Source organism: Lontra canadensis, unplaced genomic scaffold, assembly GCF_010015895.1.
Source record: "Lontra canadensis isolate GAN:19392208 unplaced genomic scaffold, GSC_riverotter_1.0 scaffold30, whole genome shotgun sequence".
In the NCBI taxonomy this organism is placed as follows: domain Eukaryota; kingdom Metazoa; phylum Chordata; class Mammalia; order Carnivora; family Mustelidae; genus Lontra; species Lontra canadensis.
In genome coordinates this window covers 18,536,981-18,559,723 of record NW_022631024.1, presented here as the reverse complement: position 1 = coordinate 18,559,723, position 22,743 = coordinate 18,536,981, and the positions used below count along the sequence as shown (strand labels likewise).

The 22,743-nt window shown below is 67.3% G+C and overlaps 1 protein-coding gene across 9 annotated transcripts in view; it reads left to right on the top strand.

Annotated features, from left to right (window-relative positions):
• The window catches only part of KCNT1 (potassium sodium-activated channel subfamily T member 1), a 60,489-nt gene extending 39,356 nt beyond the window's left edge, over nt 1-21,133 (top strand). For 6 of the 9 annotated variants that reach the window (XM_032866226.1, XM_032866227.1, XM_032866230.1 and 3 more), the window contains 24 exons: nt 18-101; nt 720-814; nt 1,712-1,892; nt 3,536-3,700; nt 3,795-3,931; nt 5,198-5,261; nt 5,382-5,490; nt 5,860-5,968; nt 6,119-6,268; nt 6,593-6,828; nt 7,054-7,282; nt 8,129-8,234; nt 10,172-10,344; nt 10,739-10,810; nt 11,011-11,145; nt 11,366-11,477; nt 14,567-14,668; nt 14,964-15,047; nt 15,131-15,259; nt 15,575-15,595; nt 16,201-16,525; nt 17,796-17,858; nt 20,757-20,841; nt 20,934-21,133. In XM_032866226.1, coding sequence (XP_032722117.1) covers nt 18-101; nt 720-814; nt 1,712-1,892; nt 3,536-3,700; nt 3,795-3,931; nt 5,198-5,261; nt 5,382-5,490; nt 5,860-5,968; nt 6,119-6,268; nt 6,593-6,828; nt 7,054-7,282; nt 8,129-8,234; nt 10,172-10,344; nt 10,739-10,810; nt 11,011-11,145; nt 11,366-11,477; nt 14,567-14,668; nt 14,964-15,047; nt 15,131-15,259; nt 15,575-15,595; nt 16,201-16,525; nt 17,796-17,858; nt 20,757-20,841; nt 20,934-21,054 — 3,087 coding nt within the window. In that variant the 3' untranslated portion in view covers nt 21,055-21,133. The remainder of the gene's footprint in view (nt 1-17; nt 102-719; nt 815-1,711; nt 1,893-3,535; nt 3,701-3,794; nt 3,932-5,197; nt 5,262-5,381; nt 5,491-5,859; nt 5,969-6,118; nt 6,269-6,592; nt 6,829-7,053; nt 7,283-8,128; nt 8,235-10,171; nt 10,345-10,738; nt 10,811-11,010; nt 11,146-11,365; nt 11,478-14,566; nt 14,669-14,963; nt 15,048-15,130; nt 15,260-15,574; nt 15,596-16,200; nt 16,526-17,795; nt 17,859-20,756; nt 20,842-20,933) is intronic. The other 3 variants (XM_032866228.1, XM_032866225.1, XM_032866223.1) reach the window with 2 other exon arrangements.
• The last annotated feature ends 1,610 nt before the right edge of the window (nt 21,134-22,743 follow it).

Here is a 22,743-nt window from a genome sequence, read left to right as displayed (position 1 = left end):
ACCCGTCTCCTCCACAGATATTCTGGGCGCCCCTGAGGAACCTGTTCATCCCCGTGTTTCTGAACTGCTGGCTGGCCAAGCACGCCCTGGAAAACATGATCGTAAGCTGAGGGCCATGCAGTGGCCAGCCTCCCCGGGTGTGAGCCCCCCAGGACGCCCCTGGCCCGGCAGGGAGCTGGCCACCGTCCCTCCGTGCCCAGGAGGCCAAGCTGAGGCTCAGCAGCGTGCCACCTCTGTCACGGCAGAAGGCCCGTCTCGGCCCTCCTGTTTCTGTCCCCACCAGGACCCACGGTGGCCTCCTGCTGCAGCTGAGGTCCAGCCCCACGCTTTGCCTGCAGCTGCAGGAGGAGGGGCGGGAGCCAACCGGCCATGCGGACTGGGCCCACGTGACCCAGACCCACGGACAGACTGTCGAGGGTCTGGCCAAAACCCCTTTCCCGAGTGGTCAGCCGGTAGCGGGACACGGGCTCCCCCCGGGGCGGCCGTCCCCCCCAGGGCTCACCCCCATCCTCACTGAAGCCGGCCCTTCCGGTCTGTGCCCCCGGTAGCCCCCCACTGCGGGGGACGTGAGGGGCCGCCGAGAGCAGGTGTCCCGCAGGGGGACCCGGGCCGCCGACACACCCCCTCGCTCGCTCCCGAGCCCTGGGATGCCCGGCAGGAAGGGCCCCAGCTCCAGGGCAGGTCCCAGGCTGTGGCCCTGACCGGCCGGCGTCCCACAGAACGACTTCCACCGCGCCATCCTGCGCACGCAGTCGGCCATGTTCAACCAAGTGCTCATCCTGTTCTGCACCCTGCTGTGCCTGGTGTTCACGGGGTGAGTGCGCCCTGCAGGGGTCCGCCACCCTCGCCTGCGTGTCCAGGAGGTCAGGGAGTCCTCGAGGGGGCCGTTGGCAGTCCGGCCCAGGGCCGGGGGGTGGCTCAGAGCCCACACTCGCAGCCGGCGGGGGCCTGAGTCCAGCTCCTCTAGGAGGAGGCCGGGGATGCGCCCAGCCCGGTGCTGGTGAAGCTGGTCACCACCTCCTGTGCCTCGGGCAAGGATGCAGGACAGGCACCAAGGCCTGGGAAAGAGAGAAGGAGGGCCACAGGCTTCCTGGCTGCACCCCCCCCCCCCCCCCCCCACACACACACACAGTCCAGCAGAGCTGGGGGCTCAACCTGTACTCTCCCTATGCCTGTCCCCCTGGGGGACGGTCTCTGAGCCCCTCTCTGTGCTGAGCACCCCATGGTGGGTGCTATGGGCTCCCCAGGCCCTGCCAGCAGCACCTTCCATCTGGGGACTGGGCCTTGTGGTCACAGGCACGGGAAGCAGGGCTGTCCAGCTGGGCCCAGGAGGGGCTGGACAATCCCCGCACCCCATCCGACCTCCTGGGTGAGGTGGCGTGTGGGGGCTCACAGCTGGGGCACGCCCACCCCCAAGGGCCCCCAGGCCCACATTCAGCCAGTGCATGAACTTCGGGGTGCGTTTTCCAGGGGCCTCAAAAGAGCCGTGGGCCAGAAAGGGAATGTCTGGGGGAATCCAACAGGCGGGGTTGTGCAGGCTCTGGCAGACCGTTGGTGGGGTGGTGGGGGGAGCACCCAGAGCCTACAGGGACTGAGCCAGACTCAGGACTACATGTGGGTGGGGGGGTCCCCCGGCCAGTGATGGGGCACCCAGGGAGCTGTGAGGTGGCCACGGCCCCGCTCATGGCCCTCTGACCGCCCGGATCCCCAGGACCTGTGGCATCCAGCACCTGGAGCGAGCAGGTGAGAACCTATCCCTGCTCACGGCCTTCTACTTCTGCATCGTCACCTTCTCCACCGTGGGCTACGGCGACGTGACGCCCAAGATCTGGCCATCCCAGCTGCTCGTGGTCGTCATGATCTGCGTGGCGCTGGTGGTGCTGCCGCTGCAGGTTCGCACCTGGTCTGCACCCCCCACCCCCCTCGCGCCCCCTACCCACACCCCACCCCCAGCTCCGGAAGGAGGAGTGCCAGAGACCCGTGTGGGACAGGAGGGGGCGAGCCCTTCACCTCCGGCCCTGCAGGAGCCATGGCGGGTCTGGGGCTGGTGAGGCCACCGCCTGCGGGGGGTCGAGGAGCCAGGGGCAGTGTTCTCAGTGGGGGACCGCGGTCAGTTGGAGCAGACGGTCTGTTGGAGGAGGCGGGGCTGGGGCCTCAGGAGCAAGGATGCGTCTGAGCTCGGTGCCAAAGCAGATGCCTGCCCCCTTGTGGAAGGTGGAAAGGGGTGGTCCCCGTTTTCTCCCCGTGTCCTTCTGCTCAAGTCCGCTGCTGCTCGGTTAGCTCCCGCGGACAAGAGCAAAGCCAGCGGCCACCACTGACCGCGTGGCGCACAGGCTTCACACGGCAGAGACATCCTGACCCTGTCTGGGGATCCGCATCTGAGTCCAGGGTGACAGCAGGGTGAGCTCCTGCTGGACACCCCGAGGGAGGCTCCCTTTCACACCCTTCCTGCTTCTGGGGCCACAGGGATCCCTGGGCTCCCCCAGCTCGTGGCTCCATCCCTCCCATCCCTGCTCCCGGCCTCACGTGCCTCCTCCTTATGTGTCTCTGTGCCCACTGACCTCCTTTTAGGGGCCCCAGACATTGGAGGAGGACCACTCCAATCCTGTCTGACCTCACCTTAACTAATCTCACCTGCAAAGACCGTGTTTCCACGGAAGATCCCACGGGGAGGTTCCGAGTGGGCGTGAATCTTAGGGGACACGGTCGAACCTAACTCAGGTCACTTAGCTGCCTCTTGGCCCCGGGAGGCAGACACCATCATGCCATCTTACAGAGGGGGAGGCTGAGGCCTGGAGTCCATGCACGCAGCCCTCACCCTACACAGGTGTCCCCCTCCAGCCTCGGAGCCAGTCCTATGCTTCAGGGTCACGGGGTCTTGTCCCCAGAACCTAGCAGGTGCACCATAAACTCAGTGAAATGATCCCATCTCGGCGGGATACTAGCGGGCCGCCCAGCAGGGGTGAGCACACCGGAGGGCAGCCGCCGAAGGCAGGGGTGTTGAATCTCAGGCCCCGGAGATAGCGGGGAAACTGCCGGAGAAGGAGGCCGCCCGCACCCCACGGGTCCGTGGAGCCCTGCTCCCCTCCCTGAGCCACTTGTACCCCTCCCTCTCCTTCCTAATTCAGAAGGACTCACATGGGGTGGGTGCGAGGCTGGGGTCCCTGAGGCGTGGGCGGGGTGGGCGAGTCCCCATGGGAGGGAAGAGTCTCTTCCTTACTAAGGTCTGGATTTCGGCCCTGTGCCTGAGTTTCCTGCTACCCGCAGGCTTCTCCAAAGGGATCTTAGGGGCCCATGGCGACCCCAGGTTCTCATCACCCCCATGTCGGGAGCGTGCACTTGGGCATTGCATCACTGTCGCCGTGGCTCCGGGGGCCAGAAAGCAGGGCGTCCATTCCCCCCGGCCCCCGCTGCCCCCCAGGGGGCCTGTGCTGTCAGGGAAGGGGTCTGTGTGTGCAGCTCCCATGGGGGAGCGCCCTTTCCCTGCAGGGCCCCCGAGCCGGGCCCCCTGGGACGCGGCGCTCTCCCCCCGCAGTTTGAGGAGCTGGTCTACCTGTGGATGGAGCGCCAGAAGTCGGGCGGGAACTACAGCCGCCACCGGGCGCAAACGGAGAAGCATGTGGTGCTGTGTGTCAGCTCCCTCAAGGTCGACCTGCTCATGGACTTCCTCAACGAGTTCTACGCGCACCCCCGGCTGCAGGTGAGGGCTGCGGCCTCCGATCCCCGCTGTCTGCACCAGCCACCCCGCGGATGGGCCCGCTGCACCCGGGTGGGACTGACCCCGCCTCCCACAGGACTATTACGTGGTTATCCTGTGCCCCACCGAGATGGACATCCAGGTCCGCAGGGTCCTGCAAATCCCCCTGTGGTCCCAGCGGGTCATCTACCTCCAGGGCTCCGCTCTCAAAGACCAGGACCTCATGCGAGCCAAGTGAGTGGGTGAGGGAGGGGCCGAGTGGGGAGGGTCATCGGGGCAGCCAGCGGCTCCCACTCAGGCTCCGGGCCCGCTGCCCGCCCAGGCCAGCCAGGCCCCACATGGACCCCACCTTGGAGCACCAGGGCTTGCCCAGCCCACCTGTCCTCCCATGCCCAAGGGTCATCCTGCCAGGGCTCCCACTCTTCCCTGCTCCGGGATGGGAGATGCAGTCAGGTTCCGGGAACGGCTCCAGGTGGGGTCAGGGTGGGAAGACGGGGGCCGTGGGTAAGGTTTCTTTTAAAGACAAGCTGTGGGATGCCTGGGCGGCTCAGTCCGTTGAGCATCGGGTGGTGATCCCAGAGTGCTGGGATCGAGCCCCATAGCGGGCTCCCTGCTCAGCGAGGAGCCTGCTTCTCCCTCTGCCTGCCGCTCCCCCTGCTTGTGTTCTTGTGCTCTCTCTGACAAATACAATCTTTAAAAAAAAAAAAAAAGCAAGCTGCCAGAGTGACTTGAGGTAAGAAGACGAAGCTGTCAGATGGAACTTCCAGAATGTGCCACTGCCCGTTGCAGGATAGCCCAGGGACTGTCTTATCTTCATAAGACGCTGTATCTCCATTCCAGGGACCTCTACTCATCCCGTGATGGAGTGTGGGGTGTACGGGCCAAGGGGAAGCAGTAGACCGGATAGCCAGGGCACCCCCCTGCCCACCTCCTGAGCCCTGGGTCCCCCTTCCCACCTGTAACGTTTTAGGAAGGACTCCAGCATGGAGATGGCCGTGGCCAGGGGACCCAGCGTCTCCTGTGACCCAGCACCCAGCTCCAGGCCAAGGGGCAGGGAGAGGCAGAGCCCTGGCAGGGACAAGTGATGAGCCAGGGTGGGTGGGGTGCAGGGCAGCGTGTTGGGGACGGAGCGGCCTCCCTGCCCTGGGGTGTGCGCACTTCCCCGGTGCCCCTGCTGCAGCCAGGGGCTCTCAGGGGTGGGAGAGAGGAGAGCAGAACAGACCATCCAAGTCCCTTGGGAGCCACAGACCAGCAAGTGGACAAGGGTCCAGCCTCTTCATCACCACATGCTCTCCCCCATTCTGCGCCCCAGCCCGGCCCTGGCTTAATAGGGTCATAGAGGATGGGCCCCCTGCGAGCTGGTCTGAGCCCTGACGCCAGCCCATCAGCCCAGAGCGAGGTGGGGTCCGACGGGGCCCAGCCCTTCCAGCCTCTGAGCCCCTGACGTCTGAGACAGGAGCGTGGACGGTCCAGGCAGCGCTCAGACCTGGTGCTTTGCAGGATGGACAACGGGGAGGCCTGCTTTATCCTTAGCAGCCGCAACGAAGTGGATCGCACGGCAGCGGTGAGTGCCGCTGGCCCACCAGCCCCAGGCCGAGCAGAGGGACACCTGAGGTCAGAGACCCTCCCCTGGGCCCCTGCGCCCCTGCGCCCCTCAGCACTGACCCCGCCTCCCCTCCCCCAGGACCACCAGACCATCCTGCGAGCCTGGGCCGTGAAGGACTTTGCGCCCAACTGTCCCCTCTACGTCCAGATTCTCAAGCCAGAGAACAAGTTCCACGTCAAGTTCGCAGGTGCGTGGGGCCGGGTGTGTGCCCACGTGGGGCGTGGGAAGGGCTGGAGCACCCGCGAGCTCACAGAGCCTATCCGGGGGCTGTGGGACGCGGTGAAGCCCACGCAGGCGTCCCCGTGGGAGGTGACCGTCGGGCACGCGGGCCCAAGTGTCCGTGGGACCTCCGAGAGGCATCTCTGTGGTCGCGCTCCAGCTGGGCTCCCGGTGGGAGGGGGCGAGCGGACCCCCGGCCCTGGAGCGGTCCTCAAGCTGGGAGTCGGGCTCCGATGCTGGGAGGGCAAGCGGCGCCCGGGGAAGGGCGCGGGCCGGGCCGGGGCGCCCGCTGTGGGACGGCGAGGCCCGGGCGGCCACCTGCCCCGTCCCGCCGCAGACCACGTGGTGTGCGAGGAGGAGTGCAAGTACGCCATGCTGGCCCTCAACTGCATCTGTCCCGCCACGTCCACGCTCATCACGCTGCTGGTGCACACGTCCCGCGGCCAGTGAGTGCGCGGCCGGGCAGGCGGGGCGGGGCGGGGGCGGGGCCGTCCGGGCGGGGCCTGCTGGGCTCCGCCCTCAGGGCAGGGCGGCGGTTGGGTGTGGGGGGCGGTGTGCGCCGCCCCGGGGGCAGCTGACTGGCGGCCGCCCCGCAGGGAGGGCCAGGAGTCCCCCGAGCAGTGGCAGCGCATGTACGGACGCTGCTCGGGCAACGAGGTGTACCACGTGCGCATGGGGGACAGCAAGTTCTTCCGCGAGTACGAGGGCAAGAGCTTCACCTACGCCGCCTTCCACGCGCACAAGAAGTACGCGCCCGCGGGAGGGGGCGGGGCCGCGGGAGGGGGCGGGGCGCCGAGGGGCGGGGGCCAAGAAAGGGGACCGGAGGCGGGGCCGCGGACGGGGACGGGGGCCCGCGGGCCAGGGCGGGGGGCGGGGGGCGGGGCGGGGTGGTCGGGGGCGTGGTCTCGGGGGCGGGGCGCCGAGGGGAGGGGCGGGGCGCCGAGGGGAGGGGCGGGGCGCCGAGGGGGGGGGCGGGGCGCCGGGGGGGGGGGCGGGGCGCCGAGGGGAGGGGCGGGGCCGCGGCGTTGCCAGCAGCGGCCGCCGGACGCTGCAAGACGCGCCCCGCGCAGGTATGGCGTGTGCCTCATCGGGCTGAAGCGCGAGGACAAGAGCATCCTGCTGAACCCCGGGCCGCGGCACACGCTGGCGGCGTCCGACACCTGCTTCTACATCAACATCACCAAGGAGGAGAACTCCGCCTTCATCTTCAAGCAGGAGGAGAAGCAGAAGAAGAAGGGCTTCCCGGCGCAGGGGCTGTACGACGGCTCCTCCCGCCTGCCCATGCACAGCATCGTGGCCTCCATGGGTGAGTCCCCGCCCCGCGCCTCGTGTTCCCGTCGGTCCCCCCCGCCCCGCAGGGCCCTCGGGGGCGCTGGCGTCCCAGTGTCCGCCCTGGGACGGGGGGGGGGGGGGGGGGGGGGGGGGGGGGAGGCCGCCCTGCACCAGCGGTCCCACCTCCGATCTACGAACCAGCCGCCCCCAGCAGAGCCCAGAGAGGGACGGCCAGCCAAGGTCAGCCGCTCTGCTCCAGGGACAGTGGCCATGGACCTCCAGAACACAGAGTGCCGGCCCGCACAGAGCGGCGGGGGCAGCAAGCTCGCGCTGCCCACAGAGAACGGCTCCGGCAGCCGGCGGCCCAGCATCGCACCGGTCCTGGAGCGCCCGACAGACAGCTCAGCTCTGCTGCCCTGCGACCTGCTGAGTGACCCGTCGGAGGACGAGATGACGCCGTCAGAGGACGAGGGGCTGTCGGTGGTGGAGTGAGTGCCCATGCACCCAGACAGAAGCTTCCAATGGGGGCAGGAGTGAGGGGCAGACACGGGCCTTGGGGCTGCCGCCAGCAGGGAGGGAGGGTGAAGTCGCCGTGGGCTGAGTCAGGGCTTCATGGGAGACCTCGTTTGGCAAACGGAATGAAAGCCGGGCTGTGCCTCCTGTCCTGTCTCCCCTCCACCTCGTACCGCGGGCTGCCACACCTGCGGGCCAGGCTTGCTCAGAGGGGGAGGCTGTCCTCTGAGCATCGTCTATCGAAGTCACGGGTAGAGGAGCCCTTGGGGAGGCGCCATCCAGCCCTGGTGGCGTGGCTGGCTGCCAAGGCCGTGTCCCTGAAGCCAGCTGGAGACAGAGCAGAAGGCCGTCCCCTCCCCCATGCTGCTCAAGGCCCGGCTGTGGCCGCCTCCTTGTGGGGTGCACTGGGTGCTGGTGGGGAGACCAGCCCAGCCCCCAGGCAGCCGGCAGACGGGCCGAGGGCCAGCGTCGGCCCCCACGGGCTGGGGTGCTGGCAGCTTCAGGGAGGGCACGAGCCTCGGGTTATGCCCGTGATCGCGGGCTCTGTGTGAGCTCGTGTGTGTCCCTGAGTTGTGTGTTCGTGTGCGTGCTGTGTGACTTCTCATCTCGGACCCCGTGGTCGGGGCCCAGCCCTCCTCCTCCCACACGCAGTCCCAACGAGGAGGGGGTGGTGTCCGCGGGGTCTGGCGCCTCCGTGTGGCCACTGGGGGCACAGCCCTGCTGCGCTGGAGGGTGCAGGCCTGGGCTGGGGTGGGGCTGCAGGGGTAGAGCCAGAGCCCCCAGGCCCACCCGGACAGGGCGACTCCTGTCTCCCACGCCAGGTACGTGAAGGGCTACCCCCCCAACTCGCCCTACATCGGCAGCTCCCCCACCTTGTGCCACCTTCTGCCCGTGAAGGCCCCGTTCTGCTGCCTGCGGCTGGACAAGGTGGGTGGCCCCCCACGCTCCACGGGACTTGGCCTTTCAGGGTAACCGTGAACTTGTAGAAAAAGCTTCAAGACGAGAAGGAGATCCTGGGCTTTTGCCCAGACTCACTGCGTTTGCTCTCGGCCTCCATAGACATGCGGGTTTTACCCACACCCCCTGGGAGCAGGTGGAGCCCCTTCCCCCTGCACCCCCTCGTGTGCTTTCTGAGAACCAGGACGTCCCTCAGCGCCCCTGTCGGGTCCACCAGCTACCTCGAGTGCCCCCTTGTCCCGCAGCCCTCGCTGCCCTTCATGCAGCAGGTTTGCCGCGAGGACCCATCCACATTCGCGGTGCACGCACCTGTCCCGACCCTTCTCACGTGGCTCTCAGCCCTGGCGTCTGGAGGCATGGACAGTGGTTTGGTGGCACCTGCCTCGGATGGGGGGATGGGTCTGAGAGCTTTCTTGTGAGAAGACTGTGCCTGTGCACCTGGGGCCCGATCTCCGAAGGTGACAGTGTGCTCACAGGCATGAGACGTTCGTGTGCTGCAGCCCTGGGGTGCTGGTGTGGATCACGTGGCTCACCCAGGTTCCTCTGCTTCTGCCTTTGTGGCTAGTGAGTCATTTGTGGGGAGACATGGAAGGTCTGTCCTCGCCCAGGTGTCTCAGCCCGGATCCCCTCGTACCCGTTTTTAAGCGTTCAGCCGCGAGGAAGCATGTCGGCTTCTGCGCTTACTGGTTCGCACAGTGCGGCCTCTGATTCCTCTTTGGTTCAGGGCTATCCCCACGCTTACTCCTGTGGCGCTGCCATTTGTGGCCAATTGTTACTGATTTCGGGGCTCAGACTTTCCTGTTTTGCGGGGGGAAGCCATTCGGGCACGTTGGGGCGAGACTGTGTCCCTGTTGTCCCCGGAATGCTTCCACAGCATCCCTGCCCTGCTCCTGTCCTGGGGCCACTCCCCCAGGGAGCCCCGCGTCTCTCCGTGCAAAATGGGGGTGACACCAAGTTCTGGGTACAGGCGTGCTCACAGCTCCTAGGGTGTCACTGCATCTGGGCCTCAGTGGATGGAGCTGGAACATGTGCATACACGGATGTACACGCGTGACACATGTGCACACGTGTTGTACACACGTGGCATGCACATACAACACACATGTGCACATGTGACACGCGTGGCATGGCGTGAGCACACATGCATCGTACGCGTGTGTGCGCACATGCATGTGCATACATGTGCACAGCACGCGTGCCATATACACATGCGTGCGTGTGTGCTGGACACCTGTGCACGCGTGACACACATGTGTACACACAGGCACACACACGACACAGATTTCCTTTCTGCATCTGCTGAGATGCAGGTTCGTACAGTGCCTCCCTGCCCTCCTGGACGTGGGGGTCCCACGGCACCATCCCCTCTCGCCGCAGCTCTGCCCCAGGGCGGTCATACACGGAGCCGCCGCAGGCAGGGTGAACAGGTCTGCTGGGGCGTGTGGCTCCCATGGGGCCGCTGCAGGCCACAAAGGGGCCAGGGCCAGCAGCTGGCCACCAGGTGCCTGTGGTGCCCTTCGGCAAGGGGTCCCTTAGAAGCCTGGCGTCGCCACGGTGGCCAATGCCGTGTGAAAGTCAGTAAGGGGAAGCCCCACAGAGACAGTCAGGAGGTGGGCAGAGGGAGCTCCTCACGGCCGCTGTCGAGGGCAGAGCCACAGGGAGGGGACGGGCTAGCCACGGGGCAGCCAGTGAGAGGCCACCACACCCGCCCCCAGTGGACTTTCAGCTCAGAAGAGCCCCTCCCCACTCACCCCTTCTCCAAAGCCCAGCAGGCCTGCTCTTCTCAGAACTGGCCCATGGCTTGTTCCGGATGGAATCTCGCCGCTTCCCGGTGAACCCGGGTTTCGCTGGCACAGTAAGCGACAGTCTCGGTCCCAAGGCTGAGGTCGGCCCCGGGCTCTCCGCAGGGCTGCAAACACAACAGCTACGAGGACGCCAAGGCCTACGGCTTCAAGAACAAGCTGATCATCGTGTCGGCGGAGACGGCGGGCAACGGGCTGTACAACTTCATCGTGCCGCTGAGAGCCTACTACAGATCCCGCCGGGAGCTCAACCCCATCGTGCTGCTGCTGGACAACAAGTGAGACCCGCCGCGCACCCCCACACCCGCTTGCAGAGGCCCCCTATGTCCCCGGTCCCCCTGGTGCTCAGGAGCACCCTTCTTCTTCCTGCACGGTTTCTCCTGTCCCTCACTATGAATCCCCGGGGGGCCCTTGCCCAGCCCCAGCACCTCGACCCCCCGAGCCTGGGGTCTGACCCGAGCCAGTCCCCCTCCCACACCAGGGCCGTGGTTCTCCCTCAGGCAAAACAAAGAACAGCCGCGTGGTTCTGTAAAGGCCCCCAGGTCTGATGTGCCGTGGTTTTGGGGACCCCTGCTCCATCCAGCCCTGCTCACTCAGGGCAGGGCCCAAGCTGGGCACAGGGGGCGAGCAGCAGAGCAGGGCGGGCACCCATGGGACCTGCTGTCCCCACAGGCCTGACCACCACTTCCTGGAGGCCATCTGCTGCTTCCCCATGGTATACTACATGGAGGGCTCCGTGGACAAGTAAGGGACATCCGCCTCGCCGGCTCCCTACCTAGCCCCTCCCTGTCCTGCCCCTCCCCCAGAGACTCCTCCCCAGGTGTGAGGAGCCCAGGAGGTGCAGGGGAGGGGGGTAAGTTGCACCCAGAGGGAGCTCCCAGGTCGCCTGACCTGGCCCTGGGGGCCCCCGGCCACGTGGCCTGTCCCCCCCTCCCCCACCCCAGCCTGGACAGCCTGCTGCAGTGTGGTATCATCTACGCGGACAACCTGGTGGTGGTGGACAAGGAGAGCACCATGAGCGCTGAGGAGGACTACATGGCGGACGCCAAGACCATCGTCAACGTGCAGACCATGTTCCGGTGAGAGGCCGGGGCTTGCTCCCGGGGCGGCCGCAGCAGGGCCAGGCTGGGTCCAGAACCAGCCCCCCAGCTATCCAGGAGCCCGGCCCACTGCTGCCGCTGTGACCACGGGACCCCCCCCCGAGCCCCCGCTACCCTGTCCGCGGCCAGAGGACCCGTCCCGAGCCCCCGCCGCCCCGTCCGCCATCGCAGACCCCGCCCTGACCCCGCTGCCCCGCAGGCTGTTCCCCAGCTTGAGCATCACCACGGAGCTCACCCACCCTTCCAACATGCGCTTCATGCAGTTCCGTGCTAAGGACAGCTACTCTCTGGCTCTTTCCAAGCTGGAAAAGGTGAGCAGCCGCACCGGACCTCCCGCGCCCCACGTGCTGAGCTGTCAGGCCCCTGAGCCCGGAGGGAGTGGGCCGGGGGGCTCTTGGGGCTCGGGAGCCATGGAAGGCCGAGGCCCCTGCTCTCCTCTGGCCAAAGGGGGCCCGAGATGGGGACTCAGCTCCCGTGTGAGGCTCCTGTGTCGCCCAGAGCCTTTAGGGAGCCTGGTCCCCCTGACGGCCAGGTCCAGGCCTGGCTGTGCCTGGGGCTGAGGCTGCCCGCCACGTCCATAAATATCAGCACGACGTGGGGACGCCGACTAATTTCCCACGCCCCACGTACTGGGCCCAAACCGGAAACGTGATGGGTCTCCACCAGTGGGCAGGTGCACACAAAGGAGTGGGGGTCAGAGAGGGGAGGAAGTTGCCCAGGGCCACACAGTGGCGGGGAGGCGGGGTGGGAATCCCCTGTGGGCTTCACGGGGCTCCAGGAGGGACATCCGCTGGCTGGCGTTGGTGTGGTGCTCTGGGGCACAGGGATGGGCCACGGGGGACACAGGCCCTGGTGATATCGTCCCTGCTCAGGCCGCAGGGGGCGCCACTCCGCAGCAAGGGTGAGGGCAGGAGCAGGGAGCCTCGGCGGCTGTCCACCCAAGCAAGGCCAGGCCGTCAACCCCAGATAGAAGGGACAAGCACTAGAGCTTCACCCTGATGTGGGCAGACGGTGGAAGGAACCCAGGGGCAGGTCACGAGGCCCATGAGGACCCGGCGCCACGTGTGCCGGAGGGACGCCGGGCAGGGGGCCTCCAGCCCCTTGGAGGACACACAGGGGCTCCTGCTCAGCACCCGGCCCGGCCAGGCCCTCTCTGGAGTGCGCTCTGCCGTGCGCCTGAGACCCTCGCGGCAGCCTGGGGACAGAGCGTCCGCGCCTGGAACGGCGGGAGCCCACCGGCCTCCGTCCAGATGCTGCTCAGGATTGAGCCAGAGTCTTGCGATCTAGGAATTCTGGTCTGACCCGAGCAGGGATGGGGGTGACCGGCACGGGGTCGGGCTCCAGCGGCTGGTCCCTCGCTGCCCGCTCCCCAGAGCACACGCAGTCCCTAAGAGGCCTTCCGCACAGACTGTTCGAGGAGGTGGGTTTCGAGGTAGCCTGCACTCCCGCTCCCCTTCCTTCTGTGCTGACGTCCCCTGCCGGCCCCCGTGCAGCCTCACTTCCCGTGGCTGGTACACCCCCTGCCCAGCTCAGGACGACGAACCCCATCGTGGGGCTGTGTGGTCTGGGCCCGGACAGAAGGGAGGACATCTGCACGTGTGACCCCAGGACGCTACCTTGAGAAACAGCCTGGGCTCCTCCAGGCTGATGCGGGCTGGGGGTCCTGGGCCGCGGAGACGGTGGGGGGTCGCCAGAGCTACGGGTCGTCACCTTCCCTCAGATGGTTGGAGCCGATGTCCACCCACCGTAAGTCCCGGGCCTGGAGGCCACGGAGGCCTTGTCTTCTGACACGCCAGCTAGACTTGGCCTGGGGTCCCCCACGGTCTCTGCACCCAGGCACGCCCCAGCTCTGATGGCTCAGCAGATGGCCAGGTGGCGACGTCTCCCCCAGGAGCGGCCGGGCTCGTCTTTTGAAGAATTAAGGGCAGTTTATTTTTGTAAAAGTGTGCGCGTCTTCTACCTGAAGCAGAGATGATGAAGGAGACGTTTTTTTTGAAACGGCGACCCACGTTGCCCTGGTGTCTGCCGGCCACAGAGCCGTGTGAAGAGAGGACCTGGCAGGAGGACAGCCAGGGAGGGTGGGACAAAGCGGTGGGGATCCCCCACCCCATTCTGGCCGCTTGTCTGCCAAGGGGCTGCTGACCCGGTCCCACCTCCCGCCCCCGCTCCGCCTGCAGGAGGGTCCCTGAGGCGCCAGCGCCGGAATCTGCAGGGTCCCCTGCAGCCTGAGGTCATGGGCCCCCGTGTTCAAGCGCCGGGGACATCGCCTCAGCTGCCCCTGCAAAGGCCCCGCGAACCTGGTTCCTCCTCGGTTCCCTGGTGCCACTTGGACAGGAAGGCAGCCGGGCTCCACCGCACACCCATGGGACGCAGACACTCTCAGGGGACTTGGGCCTGCAGACCTGCGCCCAGACAGGGTGCACTTGACCTGGCAAATGCCACCAGAACCCACCCCACGACTTCACACCCCGATGCCACACCCCGCTGCCCTCGGGCAGGAAAGGCCTCTAGGCGGCCCCTGGGTCTTCTGTGTCCCCTGCCTGCCTCCCGCCTTTGAAGCAGGTCTGGTCCCATGAGAAAGGAGGCCTCTCGGCCATCAGTTGCAGACGAATCTTGGGTGCTGGGGGGAAACGGCCCCGAAGACGTCCACATCCGACTCGCTAGGGCCTAGAAGCAGTGTGGTGCGCAGTCAAGGGACCCTGTAGACAGGAGAGGGTCCCCTGGGGGCCCACTGTCCTCCCCGGGGACCTGCCAGGCCGGAGGCAGGGGACCAGTGGTCAGCAGGTGCACTGCTGGCTGTGGGGCAGGAGTGAGCCACGAGCCGGGCAACGCGGTCAGCTTCTAGAAACGAAGCAGGAGGAAAAGACTGTCCCCAGAGCTGCGGGAAGGAGCACCGCCCCGCTGGCGCCTTCATTCCACCCTGTGAAATCCACACTGGGCTCCCGATGCCCGGAGCTGGGCAAGGGTGGCTCTGTGTTCCCGCCGCGAGGCTGTGGCGATGCGTCCCGCAGCCACGGAAACCTCTGCGGCGGGTCCCTGGAACTCGGCGCTCACGGAGCACGGTGGGCGCCGCGGGGGAACGGGGAGGCAGAACAGTGCACGCACTTCCGTGGTTTCCTGTCCACCGTCCCACCCAACTTCACTTACCCGGGCTTGAAGATAAAGTGATGGAGATTATTTCGAATTTGGGGATGGCGAGAGCCGTGCCTGAAAGCAAGCGTGGGGGGTCCCATGGGACTGGGCAGGTCCCCCTCCTGAGCTCTGGCCCCGGGTGCGTCTGGGGTCAGGGGGCACTAGGTGGGTGCTGGGGCCAAGCTCAGCCGTCTGCCAGTGCGCACACTCCCTGCAGCCCCCACGCCGCCGCAGCCTGAGCGCCCACCTGAGCCCCCCTTTCCCGCAGAGGGAGCGGGAGAACGGCTCCAACCTGGCCTTCATGTTCCGCCTGCCGTTTGCCGCGGGCCGCGTCTTCAGCATCAGCATGCTGGACACCCTGCTCTACCAGGTCAGCGGGGGCGGGGGCGGGGGTGGGGGCCGCCGCAGCCCAAGCCGCCTCTCCACCTCCAGCCGACCAAGCCGCGTTTGAAGCATCCCTTCCCGGGCCCCCCCTGGTGTCTCCATCCTCTTCCTCCCAGAAAGACACCGCCCTGGGCTCTGTTTCCGGCGGCCTCTGGGTCTCTGACCCCTGAGGCCGAGTCAGGCTTCCCAGCAGGGGACTGTGGGCACCCAGCGGGCACGGGAAGGGACCCGGCCTGTCCCCGGGGTGCCCCCGCCTCACCACAGCCTCCCTCTCTGGCCAGTCCTTCGTGAAGGACTACATGATCTCCATCACCAGGCTGCTGCTGGGCCTCGACACCACGCCGGGCTCCGGCTACCTCTGCGCCGTGAGTGACGGGGCCGGCTGGGTGGGTTGGCCGTTGTGGGGGTGCGCGCGGCCGGCCCCCTCTCAGGGCCGCGCTCGCTCTAGATGCGGGTCACGGAGGACGACCTGTGGATCCGCACGTACGGCCGGCTCTTCCAGAAGCTGTGCTCCTCCAGCGCCGAGATCCCCATCGGTATCTACCGCACCGAGTGCCACGTCTTCTCGACCTCCGAGGTTCGGGCGAGGGGCTCCCGAGGGTGGGCTCGTGCACCGGCGGCCCATAGGCTTCCTGTGAATTTCGTGTCGCTGCCGTGTTTCAGTCCTGGGATCCAGGCCTTGGCTTGCGGCCCTCCTGGGGTCAGGCTCATGTGCCCCCACGTGGGGTTGGGCGGCTGGGACTCCGACATGGAGCCGGGGAGCTTGAGAATGAGGGAGCCACAGTGGGCAGCCTGCCATGCAGGTCCCGAGCCCATGAGGGCTCAGGCAGTGTCTGGGGCCGGGGGCAGAGGCGCCCCCAGGCACCCAGGCTGTCTCTGGTTTCCTTTGCAGCCCCACGACCTCAGAGCCCAGGTGAGTGGCCCCGTGAGCCTCCCATGAAGGTGTGCCCCCGACCCAAGCCTGGGGGACACAGGGCGACAGCAGGGTCGGGGGTGCATCCCCAGGATGGGTTGACCTTGGCACAGCTCCAAGAAGGCCCCTGAGGAACCAGGCTCCTCCGGCCCCATGTGTTCTGTGTGTGTCCTGCTATGGCCCCCGTCATAGCGAGTGGTCCCCTCCTTGCTGTTCTGACCCGACCTCCATGCCCCCAGCCTCTCAGGGCTGCTGCCCAGGCAGGAGTCTCCCCACGCCTCCCAGGTTCCCATTCACCTGCTGAGCTGCTGTCACTCTCCCATCGACCACACTCCCCGTCCCTGCTCTCCTGCTCTCCACTCTCCGAGACGGGGAGATTGAGGCTCACAGAGGGGTGGCCCTCTGTGGCAAAATCAGGACTGGCTGGGTCCAGGTGGGAGGACCCCAAGAGGTGGGCAGGAGCCACCCTCATTCCCCAGGCAAACGTGGACAGACCTGGAGGCTGGCGGCTTGGGCTGGAGGAAGAAGGCACTCGTGCCCCTGGGGCCTGGGGTCCCCCAGCAGAAGGCTGGGCTCCCCTCCCCTCACCCTCCCGCCTCGGCCAGTCCCAGATCTCGGTGAGCGTGGAGGATTGCCAGGACACGCAGGAAACCAGGGGGCCCTGGGGCGTGCAGGCGGGCGGCGGCGGCAGCACCCACGGCCGGCACCCGGTCGGCGGGGACCCAGCCGAGCACCCGCTGCTGCGGCGCAAGAGCCTGCCGTGGGCCAGGAAGCTGAGCCACAGGGGCTCCAAGCCAGCGGGGAAGGCAGCGGCGGCCGAGTGGGCCGGCCAGCAGAGGCTCAGCCTGTACGGCCGCTCCGAGCGCCAGGAGCTCTCCGAGCTGGTCAAGAACCGCATGAAGCACCTGGGGCTGCCCACCACCGGCTACGGTAAGAGCCCGGGCACCACCGCCCACCACGGGGCTGGGACAGACACGGCGCTTGACCCAGGTGCCCCGGGGTCGCCTCCGCCCAGGGCCTCTGCGCTGCCCGCCACGCCCACGCAGCCCCTTGGAGCCCCTCTGGTGCCAGGACACAGGATCCCCCCGGAACTGGCCCTGAGCCCCGCAGGGAGGGCTCCCCCTCACCACTCTGGGGCCTCAGTCTCCGCATCTGTAAAACAGGACTAGATCAAGCTGACTGAGCCCAGCGTGTGGAACTCATGGGAGCCGTGGCCGGGGGGGATGGGCCAGGCCAGGCAGGGCTCCCCCAAAGCCAAGGCCACAGTCCTCGTGTGGGTTCAGTGAGGCACCTCTGGGGTCAGAAATGCAGGGTGCACTGTGTTCCCGTGGAGAAATGTGGCAGGGAGACCCCACAGTCCCCTGCCACCCCTTCCCCAGCCTTCCCAGCAGCCAGAGCATCCGGGGCCCGTCAGGGGGCAGCTGGAGCCGTGGACACCATGGACGTGGGGCCCCACAGCTGCTCCTGAGACATGGGCCCTGCTTCCGCTGCTTGTGGCTGCTCCCCAGACCCTGGCAGCCCCCTTTTCTGTGGAGCTTATTTTGGAGGAAAGTTCATGACCTTGGCCAAGAGCAGACCCAGAGGAGAGACGCTCTTTCCCACGCCCGCTCCGGACGTGCTGCCTCTGTTCCCGCTGCTGCCCGTCGGCACCCACACCCTGCACTGGGTCGAGTCTCTGGCGGGCGTGGGGTTCCGTCTCGGGGCCTCTGCCTAGGGCTCAGGCTTGGCTGTCCCCTGCGGACACGGGCTCTCAGCAGCCTGCGTCCTGCGTGTGCCTGGCTCGGGGGTCCTAGTGCCCCCTCCAGGTGGGACCAGAGGGCTAGAGTCTGAGGCCGGCCCTGCCCCCACCATGCGGCAGCTGCATGCTCCACCTCTGTTCCCCTCCACGTCTCTGCCCTCAAGACGGTGCGCACCGGGCCCCACGGCCAGGGTCAGCAGAGACTCTGCCCACTGCCCCCGGGACTGGCACCTGTCCCACATTCCCTTAACCTCTGCACCCCCTGCCCTCCCCAGAGCTTGGCAGAGAAGGAAGCCACATCGTGGTGGCGGACCTGCTTCCCCAGCGGCTGGCGCTGGCCGGTCCCCGAGTGCACGGCCTCCCACGTGCAGCTGGCTGTCCCCCGCTGCGCCGGCCACCGCGCTGCTTGCTGACCTCTCTCTCTCTCTGTTTCTGTCTGCCCCCTCGCTGTGTGCTCCGTAGAGGATGTAGCAAATTTAACGGCCAGTGATGTCATGAATCGGGTAAACCTGGGATATTTGCAAGGTAATTCTGCTCCGGCCGAGTCCGGCTGCCACACGAGGGGGCATGCCAGCTGTGCCGACGGGCCGCCCCAGCCAGGCAGGCGGACAGGAGAGTAGGCAGAAGAGGGGCTGTGCAGGCAGGGCCCCCGTGCTCCCAGGCCGCCCCTGCGCAGGGCCCTGGCAGTCACCGCGCCACCCTCGGGCTGTGCCACAGTCTTGCTCCCGTGTGTTCTCAGCCCACCCACCTCCAGGGAAGCCATCCAGGCGGATGGTTCCGGGCCTGGGTCCCCCGTGTGCACACACGCACACACACGGGGGAGCGCGGCGAGGCCTGGGCCGCCAACAGGGAAATTGGGGTCTGCTCTGCCCTGGGCTTTTGTGGGCCGCCTGTGTCAGGTGAACTGGCAGGAGCTCCAAGAGGGGGTCTCCGTTTCCGGCCAAGACAGAGCCTGTCTGTACTCCCTTCTCTCATCTGGAGTCAGGTTTCTTCTAAGAAGACACCCAGCAGCCTTCCAGAGCTGCCGCCAGGCCCCTTCCTTCCTGGGCAGCTCTTTGCAGCCCTAGAGAAAGCTCAGAGTGCACCTGCCCAGGCCCCTTGGGGCAGCCCCTCCGTCCAGAGCTGAGCCGGGAGCTGTCTGGGGCAGATCCAGGCCCCGGAATGGAAACCTCAGTGGGGCGCTGGCCCGTCAGGGCCCGTGCTGGGAAGGCCTCGGCCTCTCCTGGGTTCTTGCGCTTTTCCTTGCAAGCGGGGTTGGTGTTCATGGAAGACCCATGGGGCCAGCACGGATCCAAGTCCGGCAGCTTCCATGAACAGGGAGGCAGCGTGGCCCCCTCCCTGCTCCCAGCCCCCTCCCTGCGCCCGGCCACTCCTGCTTCCCACCGAGGCTGAGTGCCTCCCGATGTGGGTGTTGGGAAGTGCCTGAGGCCGGGAGCAGAGGAGAGGGAAGCGCCTTAGCCAGGCCCCCAGGGGAGGGCATCCTCCGCAGGCAGCCCTCTCGAGGGTGCGTGTGCATGCCCTCACCCCTGCTCGCTGCCACCCGTGAGGCAGGTGGCTGAGACTCGGTTAGGTGCGGGGCTGGGGGGGCAGAGAGCGCAGACCCCGGTGTGGGGCGGGGAGGACGAGTGGCATGGAAGCACCTGGTCTGCAGGGGTGCGGGAAGGCCTGGGGCAGTAGGACTGCGGGGGTGGGGCGCAGGGTAAGGTGACAGCTCCTTTGGCCATTTGCCAGGAGGGCCATCATCAGCCCCCTGCCCCCACCTGAACATGGTGGTCACAGTAGAGCTCACCTGTCCTGGGAAAACTGGGGTCAGTGGCTCGTGACCAAGCAGCCCCCACCCCTGGTGCTTCGGCTGGGCCCCCATAGCCTACCCGCCCACCTCACGGCCCAGCATCCCCAGGTGCACAAAGGTGGGCCTGGCTTGGTCCAGTCCTAAGCTGTTGGTGATCAGGAACACCCTGGTCGTCCCGGGGAGACGCAGGGGCCCAGGCTGGGTGGGGAGGGCCCCATGAGGCAGGTGCCGGCGCGTGAGGATGGCTGCCCAGCCATGGAGGGGCGGCCCGTGTGCCCTGGGGGACCAGCTGGTGGCTCTGACCCCAGCACCACCCCCCACTTTCTGTGTGCTGCCCCAGCGTCCGTCTCAGCGTGGCCGCTCCGCTGGTACCTGTGATTGGGGGTCAATAAGACCCACCTCCCTCTCCTCCCGCGGCACCCCTACACGCGCCACAAGGCCCACCCCGGAGACACTCGGGGGGCCTGGGGCTGGGAGGTGTGCTGTCCCACATGGCCACCAATTGAGCCCCCCTGCTCGACGGCCGGCAGCTTCCACCAAAGGGCCCCAACACGAGCCGTGGAAAGAGCAGAGAGCTGTGGTCACCAGGCAGCTGTTCCTGGAGTGGACGCAGAGGCTGGCGGCGCCAAGGGATGGCCCAAAAGTCTGAGCATGTTCGCTGGCCCCCCAGGGCCTAGCCCGTGCCCCCGCCTGCCTCCAGGGAAGCCGCTGTGCCCGGCCCGTGGCTGCGGTGTGGAGTCGACTGGCACAGCTCGACCCCCAGCCCGGCCGGCCCACGGGCCGCTTCTCCAGCTTTGCAGAGAATCCCTTCCTCGGGGGCCTGGCCGGTACAGTCCTGCCGACAGGGGATGGTGCAAGGAGAAGGAAATGACAAGAGCTGGGGGTACAGGCCACCAGAGCTAGACCCCTCTGGAGTGCCATCCCCTTGATGGCCGCCCTGGGTCAGGAGATGCCTTCTGACATTGCCGATGGGTAAACTGAGGTCACGAGCCATTCTTTTCTCTGCCAGTGAGCACAGGGCCTCTGGCAGCCCTGTGCGTGGCCAGGGGGACATCTGTGGTGGAACTGCTGCTTCTCCAGAACCCGTTTTCCCCACCACGGGCTGCGTCCCCACCGTGCGCCAGAGACCAGGCCGTCCCTGTGGGCTCTGAAGGGGCCCCCCCTGGAAAGGGGCTGGGGGAGGGGCCTGTGGGCCGACGCCACGGAGCAGGCTTTGGGAAACAGGACCTACGTCCAAAGCAGAGAAGGGAAGGAGAGATGAGGGTGGTCAGCCTGGTAGGGAGGGGCCAGCGGGAGGGCTGAGTCAGGTGTGCGTGCGCATGTGTGGGCACATGTGGGCCCACGCAGGTTTGTGCAAGCAGCAGGTGTGCTCGTGGCTGCCACGTTGGAGCTGCTGGCTGCCCGGGGCTGTGGGTGTCAGCCCATGCCCACGCCCTCGTGGCAGACCCCTGCCCATGCCGGGCCCCGGCAGGTACCCATCTGGCGGGGCCAGCCCCATGGGGTGCAGGCAAGACGCCCGGGAAGGCGAGGAAGACCCTGGGGCCAGGCCAGAGCCCCCCGCTCGTGGGGTGTGGCAGAGTGGAGGAGGGCACAGCAGACCGGTGACCACCACGGGCCCGTGTCCTTTGCAGACGAGATGAATGACCACCAGAACACGCTCTCCTACGTCCTTATCAACCCCCCGCCCGACACGAGGCTGGAGCCCAACGACATCGTGTGAGTCCTGCGTCCCCCCACGAGCGGACCGCACGGCGCCCCACCCCGGCCCGGGCGGAGGACAGTGTCCAGGGCTCTCCCCACCCCCACAGGTACCTCATCCGCTCCGACCCCCTGGCGCACGTGGCCAGCGGCCCGCAGAGCCAGAAGAGCAGCGGCAGCCACAGGCTGGCTTCCTGCAACCCCGAGACCCGTGACGAGACGCAGCTCTGAGCCGGCCCCGCGAGAAGCCCCAACCCCACGACGGCATGCCTCACGCTGCATGGAGCGCCGGGGGCCCCCCGCGCCCCCACAGCGCCCTGATGTCGGTCTGACCCGCCCCAGACAGGAGCCCTCCCCGGGGAGGAGGGGGCACATGCCCCTGGGCCCCAGGAGAAGCTGGCGGGGAGGCCTTTTTTTAACCTGTTTTTACAAACCTGTACAGTCCGCGTCCCCTCGCAACGTACCACAACTCGTGACGGGGTCCGGCTGCGGCGGACAGGGAGACAGGGGTGCATGCGGACGGGAGGGAGCCAAGCCCCCCACAACTGTGCACTCGCACAGCTCACGCGGAAGCTGTGTTCCCGCGGCCACGTACCGATGGCCCGCTCACGGGGCCGGGTCTGGCCACGCGACGGTGAGGGTCTGGCCCAGGGCCGGGCCGAGGGGCTCCCCTGCCTGCCGGCGCTCCAGCACGGTGCGGCCAGCAGGAGAGGGGAGCTGTGAACCCCAGGAAGTCAGCAGCTTGGCCTGGAGCCCCCAACCCTGAGGCTGGGCCTACTCAGAGCACGTGGAGGGGAGCGGGCTGCCTCGAGACCCCCGAGGGGTCCCTCTGTCATACGAAGGTTCCTGCGACCCAGGACTTTGAGGCCAAGAACAAGAAGATGTCCTTCCCGTCCGTGTTAACGTGAACGGCCGCGGCCCTGCGTCTGTGGGCGTCAGGCAGGGCTGGTGCGTTTCCACGGGCCGCTGGACACCTGTTAGCACCTACCCAAAGCACAACTCATTCTGGGCTACTGGCCTAGGTTCTCTCTGCGAGGGAAGGACGTGGAGGTCGTGGGTGCCACGCTGCCAGGTTTCCCCACACAGTGGTGTGTGACAGGCGTTGTGTGGTCAGTGCTGGAACCTTCTATTAAATGGATGCTTTCTGCAAACATGAGGGTCGGTTATGAGGCTTTCCCACCGTGGCCTTGTGGTCTAGGCCTGGCCCAGTCCCACCCCCAGCCCCCCAATTCCAAGGGTGAGACATGCGTGCTGTGGCCCCTGCCCCACCCAGACCCCACAGGGAAGCCCCCGTCCCGAGGAAATGCTGCCGGCCTGGGCCTTCATGCACTGGGCATCTGGGTGCTGGCAGCTGGGCAGCATGGTTGGGGCAGGGGCTCCCTGGGATGGGTACGGGGGCCCCAGGCTCTGCCAGAGCCCCCTAGCAGGTGTGGACAGGGCATCCAGATGGTGGCAGACAGCAGAGGGGCCCTCTCCCCCAGCCCTGGGCCACACGAGCCCAGCTCACCCCCCAGGGCCTCCTGCCCTCAGTGAGCTCTCAAGGACTTCATGCGGCCATACTGGGGCCAGGGCTGGTGAGGGAGGGGCTGCTGAGCGGGTGGGGGCCTCAGGGGACGGGCCGGCGGGGACGGCAGCCCACACTGATGCGTGAGGACAATGGGGCTGATGGCACGAACGCCAGGAAGGGCCACCCCCGGGACGGGCGAGCAGCTTCTCCGTGTTTCCTGGCAGGAGTCTTCAGACACAAGGAGGAACTTCTGGTTCCTCATCTGACCGGACTCTGCTCGGACAGGAGTCCCCACGAGGGGCTAGGCGGGCCCGGCCGACGGGAGGGCGAGGGGAAGGGGCCATTGTGGGGGTGTGGGGGGGAACACCCCCTGCAAAAGGGCAAGCTGTGCCCACAAGTGGCGGCAGAGGCGG